Source organism: Hirsutella rhossiliensis, assembly GCF_020360975.1.
Source record: "Hirsutella rhossiliensis strain HR02 chromosome Unknown scaffold00001, whole genome shotgun sequence".
NCBI classification, from domain to species: Eukaryota; Fungi; Ascomycota; class Sordariomycetes; order Hypocreales; family Ophiocordycipitaceae; genus Hirsutella; species Hirsutella rhossiliensis.
Window position 1 is genome coordinate 6,418,493 of NW_025408667.1, and position 12,941 is coordinate 6,431,433.

The following is a 12,941-nucleotide window of genomic DNA, read 5'->3' on the forward strand; positions in this document are numbered from 1 at the left end:
ATATCCTTTGGTGCTATGCCAGCGCTTGAGAGGTTCCCAATAGCTGACTGGTCAGTTGAGGAGAGGGCACGATGAGCTGGATGTGCTGTAATATGCAGACTGGGCTCATGGTTGTGGACCGACTTCTCCTCGCCTGGGCGATGCCTGACATACCAGTACGACTTATCAAGGCTCTCTTTCGCATTGATGGAAAACTGGCATCCAGTGATACGAGCTTGTAGACCGTTGCCGATCAGCTGGCTTCTGGTCCTTGCTTGTATGAGCCCCAAGTCTACCTCCACGATCGCAGGCAAATATGACTGTGCGTCTTCCGGACCGCGGGTCTCTCGACTTGCCTGTGGTGAAGGCATAGCCTCTGGAGCCGCCCACGCATTAATTGAGGCAAGAAGAGACTCTCGCGAGTCGAACTGGCCCTCAGGAGGAAGGCAATCGTCAGGGAATTCAGTAAGCCCCATATTGGAATTATCTTGAAGAGCTAGCTGTAGTGCACGACAGTGAGCAGCTCTTTATACACAAAGGAAAGGAAACTCCTGCTTTGTGGACGTGGTGCAGAACCCTTGTAACCGAGGCCGCCTGCGAGGTTTAATGCAGCCTGCGTTTGAGCTTTGGCCTCAATGGGGTCCAAGCACCACGCATGCAGGCGCTCGACCTTAATATGCGGATTATAGCATCGCTTCCGCGGACAACTACTCTGAGCGCAGATGGTATGCTATATGAGGCTGGCTCTCTGTGCGACAGTTTGCCACATGCAATAGAAAAGGAGAGTACAGGTCAGGGCGGCCCGACTATCTTCCGCCTGGGCTTATAACAGGCGCGGACGTCCGCGCCGACTTTAAAGGCGCGGGGTCCGCGCTCTATTGGCTCCCCGTGTCATGGCCATCCGTTGGTCGGGTCGTAACATCCGTTGGTCGGGTCGTAACATCAGGTCTCCTCCCTTGGTCTTGCCTCAAGACCTGCTTTAGCCGCCGTGTCGCATATCCTGGTCATTCTCTGCGTGAGTGTGTGCCGTTCCCTTTCTTCTTCCTTCATCATGGTCCGTCATGCCGTCTGACCGTGTTTCCAAGAAAAGGGCCAAGGCCTCGTCGTCCATCCGTTGTGGTGTCCTGCTTTCCACGATCCTTTCGAATCCCGACATTCTTACGATGCCTTCTTGCTCGGCTTGCGAGCGTCGCGGACTCCGGAATGCCAGGTGTCGTCTTCGGATTCTGATCGCTGTGTCGAATGCGTGCGCCTTCACCTTCCCGCTGCGACGTCCAAGGTATCGCCGGCACAGCTTCGAAATATTGCAATCAACACATCAAGCTCGAACGCGAGCTTGAGGAGGCCGAGGAAAAGGTTCTGCGCCTTCGAAAACAAAAGAAATTATGGTTTGAAAAGATGATGCGGGCGGTCTCCGTGGATCGATAACGTTGAGGAGCTGGAACGTGTCGAGAAAGAAGAGGCGGAGAAGGAGCGGCAACGAGGAGGAGGCGCGGCCGCCTTCCCTCACGACGATCGGTTACCCTCGACTTCGTCGAGGATTGGGATTCTTGTACTCCCAGGTGTCGTTGTCTCCTTCTGTCTTAGCCCAATTTGGGTTGCTCGGGATTCGTCGGCGCCGGAAAATCCCATTTCGTCAGGAGGTTGATCTTTGTTGATTGAATTGTCGGAGAAGCGAACCACAATGGGTCAGGTGCTTGGTGGGTTCCCATGTGTTTTCCTCAGGTCCGTATCCTTTCCATTTTACAAGGTATTCCTGTTGCTGACCTTGTTTTCTTGTGTCCAGTATTTGTTCTGCTTCGTATTCTTGATCGTCGTCGACTTCGATTTTTTCCTGTGGTTTGGCGTTTCGTGGTGCTGGTTCCAATAATGAGATATGAAATATCGGGTGTATCCGCATTGTTGTTGGTAGCGAAAGTTCGTAGTTGACTTTTGAAATGGTTTTCTTGACTTTGAACGGTCCAAGTTTCTTGAAATCCAATTTGTTGCTTGGTCGTTTTGTTTTGATGTTTCGTCGTACGAGGTAGACCATGTCTCCTCTCGAAAGATTGGTCCCTGCAATCTTTTCCGATTGTAGTGAGTGGACATTCGTTCTCTGACGAATTGAAGTTCTTGTTGCATTTCTTCATGCAATTTTCGTAGCTGATCTGCTTGCAGTATCGCTCGTTCCGCTTGTGGTCCTTGTCGAGTGACCTTGAATGCTTCTGGGTTGTATCCGTAATTGGCGTATGCTGGTGAGAGCTTGGTTGTCTCTGTGACTGAGCTGTTGTAAGCTAGTTGTGCCGTCGGTAGCCATTTAACCCAATCGTTTTGTTCGTAGCTGATGTAGCATCGTAAATATTGTTCAAGCGTTTGGTTGAGTCGTTCTGTTTGTCCATCTGTTTGTGGGTGATAAGCTGTGCTGAGCTTATGTTTCGTCCCCAATTGTGCCATGAGAGCTTGCAAAACTTGGCCACAAATGTGCTTCCTCTGTCAGAGACAATCTCGTTCGGTAGTCCGTGATTGCTGACAATAGTTCGTAGGAACACATATGCTAGCTCTTCTGCATTGCTTGCTTCTTTGTACGGCAAGAAGTATCCGTACTTCGTCAATCTGTCGGTAATGACGAATATGCTGTCGTACTTGACGTTGGTCATGGGTTCTTTGACAGTGGTAGCTTCGTGACATGGTCGAAAGCTATTGAATCCCATGGTTTTTCTGGTACTGGTAGTGGTTGTAATTCTCCGTATGGCTTGTGTCGTTCAGCTTTGCTTCGTGCGCAAAGTTCGCATTTTCTGATAGTTTCGCTGATTCGTTTCTTCATCCGTGGAAAGTCGTAGATTCGTCGAATTCTTTCCATCGTCCTCCGGATTCCTTGGTGTCCGTGTGTCGGGTGTTCGTGAATTTCGCGTATAACTTCGTCCTGAAGTTCTTCTGGTACAAAGATCTTTCCTTGATGCTTTGCCAGGCCATCTTCCCAAACAACTGGAAGTGGTTCCCAATCAACCTTATCGTAGGCTTGTTGGATCTTCTTCGTAAGGCCTTCGTCTGGATTGACCTTGAAGATTGCGTTAAGCTGTCGTTGTTGCATATTCCCTTCATTGTTGAGCTCAAGGAGTTGTCCTTTCACAATAGGTGCTCCTGTGTCGTAGTCGGATCGTCGGCTGAGGCATCAGCTCGACCGTTTTCGTTCCTTTTCTGTGGATTATTTCGTAGTCGAATTCTGATAGACATTCGGCCCATCGGATCTGTCGTCCGTTCAATTGTTGCGTCGTCGCGAAATGTGAGATGTTTTGTGATCTGTGTAGACCTTGATTTTGTGTTTGCTTCCGAGAAGGTAGTGTCGAAATTCCTTAAAAGCTTGAATGATTGCGAGGAATTCTTTGTCGTAGATGGGGTAATTGAGTTCTGCGCCATGTAGCTTTTTCGAGTAGAATGCAATTGGTCGTAGTCTTCCTTCATCGTCCTTCTGTCCGATTTGTGCTCCTAGAGCAAAGTCTGATGCATCGGTTTCGAGTTCGATTTGTCGTTCTGGATCGAAGGTGGTTAAGACCGGTTCTTGCGTAATCGTCGTTTTGATGCATTCGAAAGCTTCGTTGGCTTTGTCGTCCCATGTAAACTCTTTTTCCTTCTTCGTTAAGTCGTGTAGTGGTGTTGCAATCTTTCCGAAATCTTTGATGAATCGTCGGTAGTAATTCGCAAATCCTAGGAAACTTTGTACGTCCTTGACGTTCTTTGGCGTTGGCCATTCTTTGACTGAGTTGATCTTGTCTTGTTGCATTCGTATCTCTCCTGGTGAGATCGTGTGTCCGAGGAAATCTACTTCCTGTGTGTGGAACTTGCTTTTTTCTGGTTCAACCAGTAACTTCGCATTCTGAAGTGCGCGGAGTACCTTGTGGACGTGTTCCTTGTGTTCTTCTAGGGTGTCCGAGAAGATTAGGATATCATCCAGGTATACTACCACAAAGATGTCCAAGTGTTCGCGTAGGACATTGTTGATCATCCGTTGGAAGGTAGCTGGTGCATTTGTGAGTCCAAATGGCATTACCAGATATTCGAATAGTCCGAATTTCGTTCTGAAAGCTGTCATCCATTCGTGTCCCTTTTTCATGCGTATTAAGTTGTAGGCGCCTTTGAGATCGAGGGCCGTAAACCATTTTTTGCCGTGCAGTCGATCTCGTAGTTCCGATATAAGCGGTAATGGTGTTCGGTCCTTCATTGTAATATCGTTTAGGCGTCTGTAGTCGACAACTAGTCTTTCGTTTAGGTTGTAAATCTTATGGAACGTCGGCGTTCTTCCATCTTTGAGACAAATTTCGTGGTCCCATTGACTGTGTTCGGGTAACCCTGTCTCGAGTTCTTCCTTGAAGAGTTTGTCGTATTTCCGGTATTCCTGTGGGATGTTCTTCATTCTGTCTTGTGGGCTTTGTTCTTTCTTTTGAGAGCTGGTTTCCCTGACTCGAGCTCTTTGTTGATTTGTTCGAGGTCTTTCCTTAGAGTGGCAATAACTCTTCGGATCTTCTTGTTGTGTCCTTTGTTCTGTTTATGTCGGATGCCAGGTTGTACAGCCGTGTTGGTCAGTACGTGGGTCTTGTCAGTCGATTTTGTTGTGTCCGCCGGTTCGGTTGTTGTTTTCGTTTGTATCGCTGAAGCCCGTAATGATTTGCTTGAACGGTCATCCCTTTCGTCCTGTTCAGTGGCTAAATCATCGCAAAATTTTGCTTTCTCCCAAATCTGCTGGTCTTGAAACTTGCGTCTTCGTTCCAACGCAGCTGGCCAGTTTTCCAGTTGATCAGTGGGTTGCTCTCCTGTAACCATGGAAGCCCTAACACAAGGTCGTGTTCTCCAATGTCCATGATGTCGAAGTCGACTCGTTCGTCGTGGCCCTGGATATTGATGTCGAGGTGATCAATCTCCATATCAATGATTCCGTTGTTATAGTTGAAGGCCTCTCCTTCGATATTCGTGAGTTCATATGGATCTTTCTTGTGTCTCCATGGGAGTCGGTAACGATTGATGACTCTAGGTGAAACGTAATTGCCCATCGCGCCGCAATCCAATAGTGCGTGTACGTGATGTCCCGCGATTTGGATGTCCAATACCATTTGGTTGCCATGGCTTGCCGTTGCCATGCATAGGGTCCTTGGATCTTGTCGTGTCGTGCCAGTCTGTAGCCCTTTACAGATGGCGTACCTCGTTTTTGCCTGGTCCTTATTCGTTTCATTTGGGTATTCTTCGATTTGTTGTTGATATCGTTTCTTTATGTTTTCGTCGCGTGGTGTCGTGTCGGGGCTCAAGAGACTGATTTCTTGTAGCCAATCGAAGATTTCTTGTTTCTCAACGCTGTGTTGTTTGCATTGTGCTGCTTCGCAGTTGATTGCGTACCGTGCTTCGCAATTCTGTTCGTTTTCGTACCAGGAATCGAGTTTTCGTTCTGCGTCTTTCTGTTTTGCGCGTAGTTCTTCTGCGTTAATTTTTCCTTGGTCGAATGTAGCTTGTAGCCTTCGTAGGTGTCGCCAGTAGTCCTTTGGTGCACCGTTGTGTCGTTTGTGCCATGCTCGTGCCTTTTCGTGTTCGTGAACTTTGCAGTTCGTGTGCACATTCGTTGTAATCTTCTTCGTCGCATCTGATTCGTTGCGCGAGTCTTGTGAAGATAGATGGTTCGGATGCCTTAGAGCGAGTGGCGTTGTGCCATTCCCCAATTTTGGCGTGTTTGTGGATTTTGCATGTTTCCGAAAGACATCTCGTTAAAGAACCGTAATCATCGCGGCATTCAAGTGGCGTGCCGTAATCGGGTTCCAATAACATGACTTGGTCGTTCGGGTAACGTTGATCGATTTTCCAGTAGTCCAGTTCCGTGCTTAGGTAGGGTTTCGAAAGTATTTGTCCGTCGAATCTGACTGGGAAAGCGTTGTGTCGTGCCTTCTTCTGAAGTGTATCATGCAGTCCAAATAGACGCATGAGATCCATGAAATATGTTTGTGCTCTTCGTGACTGAGCACTGTTCTTGGGTCATCTGAAAATTCTCCTCGTGGTTGCCATTCTCGTTGTAGAGCTGTAAAGGTGTCGACCGCGGCGATAGCCACAGCGTAGTCTCCTCCGCGTGGTGCCGGTTGGTATCGAATCAATGCAGCTTGTTGGTTTTCCGTGAGAATTTGAGGTATTTGTTGAGTTCCATTTTGAGCATTTCTTCGAATTCTTCGAAGTATGGAGCGTGTTCTCCAATCGTGGCGTTTTCCCTTAGTAGTGAGGGTGGTGGTGCGAGTTCATCCTCGTCTTCTGTTTCTTGTAGCGTGTCTTGTTCTTCAGAGCTTGTGTCGTCGAAACTTCGTTGTTCCTCTTCGGGTTGTTGTCCGAGTTTCGTGAGCATAAGGGCTGCGTCCGTATCTTCTTTGTTATGTTGTTTATAGACTGCCCGTCGTTGTTGTCGATCCTTATTTCGCATGTCTTCCTGGAATCGTTTGCCGTTCTTCCTGATCCAGTCTTGTGAGACTCCTTCAGGATAGGGGTATTCTGGTTCTGCGAATTTGACTTGTTTCTGTGTTGTGGGATCTCTTCGTTGCACCATTGCAAGGGTTTCTTTGGTGGCTTTGGGAACCATCCGGTACCGTTTTGTCGCTTAGGTGTACCGTGCATTTGTCGTCGTAGCATGCAGTCCAACTAAGGAGTTCATGCTTTGGTTCCTGCTTGTTAGTAGCGTTCAGGTGTCTCTTACCTTCTGGGGCTGGGGCCCAGTGAACTTTCTTCCTTGCGAGGTTGCTTGCAATTTCGTGAGAAATGTCCAACTTTCCCGCAGTTGAAGCATTTTCCTTCGCCCTTCTTTGTTGCATCCAGGTCCATTTTGCCTGGGTTAGTTGTGTGGGCGTAAGCAATGGAGTTTCGCGCTTCTTCTTGTAGTTGGCGCGTCGGTTAAAGTTGTTCCCATAGGAAGGGTTCCAGTTTCCTCTTCCTTGTTTCTTTCTTGGCGTCGCGCATACTGTCTGTCGTCGATTCGTACTGCCATAGCAATGTAGTCCGAGAGGTTGTCAGGTCGATTTTCCTTGTAGAGCTCGTCCTGACTTCTTCTTTCAGCCCGTCGTAGAATCGTGACATAAGAGGTTCGTCGTCCCAATCAAGCTTTGAGGTGACTTGACGGAACTTCGCAGCATAATCCGATGCTGAGATCCTTTGTCGGAGTTCTCGAAGTTTCTGTTCGGCCTCTCGTTCCTCGTCGGTTGTTCCGAATACCTTCGTAATGGCTTCTTCGAATCCTTGAAACTGGCAAAGACTTCGTCTGTCTCGTTGTCTCGTCGCGCTGGTTGGTTGTCGAGAAAGTCCTCATGATGGGTCCAAACCAGGCGAGTGCCGTTCCAGATAAACAATTTCCTGCGTGGAGTACCCTTTCGACTGGGTCCGAGAGCTTGGTCGGATAGAATCGGTGGTAGGCTTTGAGTTGGGTGAGAAAGTCTCGAAGCGTGCCATGAGTACCGTCGAATGGTCCTGGCTGTTTTGGTTTGACTGCTTCTCCGATGTCCCTGACTTGTCCGTTGCCTCCTCCGTTCCTGAGCACTTGGACCTCCTGTCGAAGGCTGATGATTTCGCGCATCATGTCCTGCGGCGACACGGTGTCCCGAGTTGGTTGATCCAGTTTGCTGTGCAGGCATGTTGACAGTTATGCGATATTGCTCAGAGAGACGCGGTATCGTTCTGAACAAGAGCTTTCAACGTGTGACGACCGGTGATATTCCCAAGGATAAACCTGTCGGGTTTATGTTGGCAGATACAACAGGGCGTGGTCTGAGCAATGATAAGTATGTCACGTTGGTGATGAGTCGGAGGTCGTAGACCGTAGACTGTAACCAGGTAATCAAGTGATCGGAATCAGAGATGAGATCGTGATAGGGATCGTAATGATTGTGTTGAAAGCTAAAGAGCTATCTAGTCTAAAGGAGTGAAATGGGGCAGCTATATACCCAACTGCCCGTCTCTGATCGCGAGTGCTGGAGGTGATCACAGAGGTGATCACCTTGATCGATGAACGATCCGTCGAGCACCGCTCGCTTGATCGTAAGGCGATCCACCGATCACCTTTCGCATGGTCACGTGATCCTTCAGCGGTTAGTCATCCCTGGCCCGTGTCATGGCCATCCGTTGGTCGGGTCGTAACATCCGTTGGTCGGGTCGTAACAGATCTATATATAAAGAAATCGCTAATATATTCTTTCTAGGATCCTAATAGACCTCTATTATAGGCAAGATATATATAATTAGGGCATCCCTCTAAGCTAGGATAAAGAGGACGATAACTAAGCGGCGCTTTATATAATACTTAAACCGCTTAAAGACTACGATATCGATTCCTTTCTTTTAAAAGAAATAATAGCTTAGTATATAAGAGAGCTTTTATTACGGAGTAGGCAGAGGCGTATATATAGGTGCCGTCTATAGGATAATATTAATAAGCTATATAGAGCTCTTCTATACGCGGCTAGCCCGCCCCTATACTTATAGGATCCGGCCTCCGTATATAACTATATAGCTAGGCCGCGGCCTAAGCCTATTACCTATAATAGTTAAAGACTCTTATATAATGCCCTCCCTCGAGCGCGGCGTAGCGCTGCCCTATTAACGGCTCCCGTATAATTAGGCCTATACCGCGGGCTCTTCCCTACCCTTTCCCGTTAATAGGGCCGGCCCTACTAGCCCTATTATCCCCGCGCTTATTAGCCCGGGCAGCCGGGACCTAGCTCTATACTCGTTAGCTAGCTAGCCATTTAAATAAGGGCGTAACCTATTATATACGCCCCTAGGTAGCCGGCGGCTAGTCCGGACCTATATAAGCCTTAGGTTGCCCGTCTCCTCTACCTTAGGTAGTATCCTCTACTAAGGGGAATATAAGGCGGCATCCCCCCTTTCCCCCTTCCTTTCCTTCTTTTCTTTCTTTAACCGTAGTAGTAGTATTAATAGGTAAGTTCCGCTTTACTTAGGGCGTTAGTCTGTTCTTAGCTATACGGGCCGCTCTATTAATATATACTTATAGTAGTAGCGGTAGTAGCAATAATAGCCTTAATAATAATAATAACTTTAATTAATAAGTTCCGCGCCTTATAGAGCGGGAGGCCGTATTCTATCGTACTAACTTCCGCGATAGATATATCCGCCTCTCCCTCTCTTACCTCTTCCTTCTTAGAGCGTATAGAGTCGTTCGTCGATGCCGTGCTAGCCGCGGCCGACGATGACTCCGCCGCTACCGCCGCTCCTACCTACGCCGCTGCTACCGCTCCTACCGCCGCCGCCGCCGCCTCTACTACGCTATTCGCTCTTACGTCGCCCCTTAAGGTAACGACGCCGTCCCTGCCGCTACCTATAACGCCCGGCCCCTCGGCCCCCGCCTCTATCTCCGCTACCCCCGTAAGTCCGTAGTTAGGCAAGCGTAATAGACGTTATCCGCTAACCTCTTATAGTATAAGCGCTGGCATAGCCGGCGCCGCCCGCTCGGCCCCTATATACGTTATACGTCGTAGAGCTGACTACCCGATTAGGCCGGCGCCGCCGCGGCGGCAGCTGCTACTAGTGCGCGCGAGCCGGCCGCGCCTATAAGGCGGCGCCTCCCGTCCTACTCGCTACGGCGTCGGCTTAGAAGGCCGGCTTATATAGGTAGGCGCGGGGGGCTGCTAAGAAGCGCCTTACCGCCGCCGCCGCCGCCTACTATAACCTCCGCGCCCTCGAGCGATAGGGCCTTATGCTTAAGTAAGTCCTACTCTTTCGCTCCCTTATTTCCGCCTTTAATATACCCGGCGCTAGGGATACTGCCTCCGTCGCCCTATCGGCGGTCCCCTTAGCCGTGCCCGCCTCCGCTACCGCCGCTGCCCCTACCGCCGCCGCTAGCCGCCGCCCCTCTACCCCCGGAGCCGCCGCCGCCGCCGACTAGCTTACGGGCTTAGAGGGCTACCTTAGCGCCTTAGAGACCGCCGCCGCCGCTAATAAGAAGGAGGAGGCCGATAAGGATAACGATAATAAAGATAATAATAATAATAACGATAAGGAATAGGCCTAGGTAGTTTAAGGGCTCTACCCTATAATAAATACTATTTTTATCTCTGCCTATACTATTACGCTTATATTGCCTATATTACCGTAACTGCCCCCTCCGCTATACCTACTTCGTAGTCTTAGCCCGGGCTACTATCGGTAGTCCGCTAGTTTATCGTTCTTATCTACCGTTCTAAATAAGGCTTCGAACTTATTAAGGGCTATAGTTCCCGTAAACTTATATATAGGTTCCTACGTAAGGTCGAGATACCCGCGCTACTTAACGAGGACCTCCTAGCGTTTCCCCCTACTAACCTTTTTCTAGCGCGCGGCCTATATTTCTTTAACCTTAAACTCGTCCTCTCCCTTTACCTCGATTATAGGCGGTTAGGCGTCTGCTACTTCTTATCTAGGCAGCGGGTTGAAGGAGGCTCTATAAAGGAGGTCTACGTTAATCTTATTATAGACCCTTATTAGGAGACTATCGAGCTCTATAACCTATAGGCTAATAACCCTCTATACCGTAAACTTCGTATATAGCTAGTTAAGCTTCTTCTTTAGCCGTGCCGACCTATAGTTACGGAGGTCTAGCTATACCTTATCTCTTACCGTAAACCTATCTACTAGGGCCTTAGTCTTATTAGCGTGCCGCTCTTAATCTTACGCTATGGCGGCTATCGTAGATTAGTAATAATCTATAGTCTCCTATAGCTTTCGTACGAACGCGGAGGCGCGGCCCTCTAGTAATAAATTGCTATACTACTCCGCTACTATATCTACGGTAAAGGGAACTAATAAGGGTAGTTCGAAGCTATACGTTATAAAGAAAAGGGCTATCCTAATAGAGGTATATAGTCTACTATTTAACGTAAGTTAGGCCGCGGGGAGCTAACGGTCTTAGTCTACTTAGTTATAAGCTACGATAGCCTATAGGTAAGCCTATACCTCTTAGTTAACCCTCTTAGGCCCTCCGTTAGTCTATAGGTAATATACTATACTAAGTAGCTACGTAATCTAAAGTAGCTAGTATAGGTACTACTAAAAGCAGCTAGTTTAATTCGATCCCCTATCGCTTATAATAGAGGCTAGCTAGCTATATAAGCGGGCCTAGTATTATAGGAAGCGCTTTACGTAAGACTCTATATCTATAGATAGTATCGGCTTTAATACTATAGACTTATTAAGTCGGTCCTTAATTACCTATATATAGCGGTTGCCGCCCTTTATAAGTAGGAGGTCCGTTATAAAGTCTATCTATATATATATATAGAACCGGTCGGGCACTAGAAGCTACTTAAGTAGCCCTTTAAGCTACGCCCTTTAAATCTTAGTACGGCTATAGATATTATAGTTATAGAGGAAGCGGCGAACGTAGTACTATAGGAGGGGCTAGTAGAAATCCCTTGCAAGGCCTACTACTATGCCCTGCCTACCTAAGTAGCCTACGATACTAGAGTTATAGACGAGCTAGACTAGCTTCCCTCGGAGCTCGTTCCGTTTATCTAGCTCCGGCGGTCTATCCTTCTCCTTAGCTTCTATAGTATATAGCGCGCCCGGCACCTATAGTCTCCCCCGCTAACGTAGGTGCCCCTATAGGTCGATATAATAGTCGGCTACTTATACCTTTAGCTTTAGGGACCTTATCTTAGAATACCCGCGCCGTACGCGCCCTTAGGCCGGTCTATCCCTCCTCGCCGGGCTAAGGTAGAGGTATAAGGGAAGGCTTATCTATTAGCGCCGCGCCTTCCTCTACTAAGGAAGCTCCTATATAAGTCCGTAGCGCTTCTTATAGGATAAGCTATAGATCCTAGGCCTCGATATCCGCTCTTATCGGCCGGTCTTAATCCTTTTAAGAAAGCGTATCTAAGACTATAGAGTCCTACCCTAGCCGGTACTTAATCGAGAAGTTAAAGCGTAAGAGATACTCTACTTAGCGGGCTTACCGCTCTAAGAGGTACTAGCGAGTTATAAAGTACTTAAGGTTCCTATAGTCTATAAGAACCTCGAAGCTCTTATAGCTCCGGAGCTCCGCTTACTATTGCTCGAGGTAGCTAATAATCGCTAGTATCTCCTTATCGTAAATAGCGTAATTCCGCTCTACTAGGGTTAGCTTACGGGAGTAAAACGCTACTAGTTACTTCCGCCTATCTACCTCCTAGGAGAGCGTTCCTTTAAGTGCCTAGCCGCTATAGTCCGCTTTAACTAACGTAAACCGGTTAAAGTCCTACTAAAGTAGCACCGGGGCTTAAGAGAATAGGTCCTTAAGCGTATAGAACGCTCCTTCCTATATAGGCCCTTAGTAAAAGGCGGTCTGCTTCCTAGTAATCTCGTTTAAGGGCATTATAATATAGGAGAAGCCCTTAATAAATATCTTATAATAGTTCGCGAACCTAAGGAAGCTCCGTACGCCTATCTATATAGTTAGGGTAGCCTAGTCTTAAATCGCCTAGATCTTTATAGGATCCGCCTATATACCTATGCCGGTATAGATAATAAAGCCTAGGTACTTATATAACGACCGGTGTTATTCCTAAGGGATAAACCTATCGAGGGGTTTATATTAGTAGATATAATAAGGCGTAGTCGAAGCAATAATAAGTATATTACGTTAGTAATAAGTTAGAGGTCGTAGACTATAGACTATAACTAGGTAATTAGAATTAGAGATAGAATCGTAATAAAGATCTATATTAAAAGCTAGAGAGCTATCTATCTAAAGGAGTAAAAGTAAGTAGCTATATATACTTATAGAGACTGTCCTTAGATTACGGTCTTAGCCGTAATCCCCTTCGTAGCTTACTATAGCTTACTTATAAGCTATGCTCCTAAATAGTAATCTATCTATATAAGGCTTACTTAGCTTACGTACGCTCTAGGTAAGCTAAGCCTAAGTAACTTCTCGTCCCGACCATTATTCTAAGCCGCCTTATTACGTAAACGTGGCCGGCTCTCCTATAGCCCGCTAACTATAG

At 47.6% G+C, this 12,941-nt stretch overlaps 1 protein-coding gene across 1 annotated transcript; it reads right to left on the reverse strand.

Moving 5' to 3' along the window:
• Positions 1 to 6,867: 6,867 nt before the first annotated feature.
• HRG_00812 (retrotransposon gag protein) lies at positions 6,868 to 7,543 on the reverse strand (the record flags this gene model as incomplete). The annotated part of the gene is made up of 2 exons (XM_044859283.1): positions 6,868 to 7,215; positions 7,337 to 7,543. The coding sequence occupies 2 exons, from the start codon at positions 7,541 to 7,543 to the stop codon at positions 6,868 to 6,870; spliced, it is 555 nt and encodes a 184-aa protein (XP_044725683.1).
• Positions 7,544 to 12,941: the final 5,398 nt, after the last annotated feature.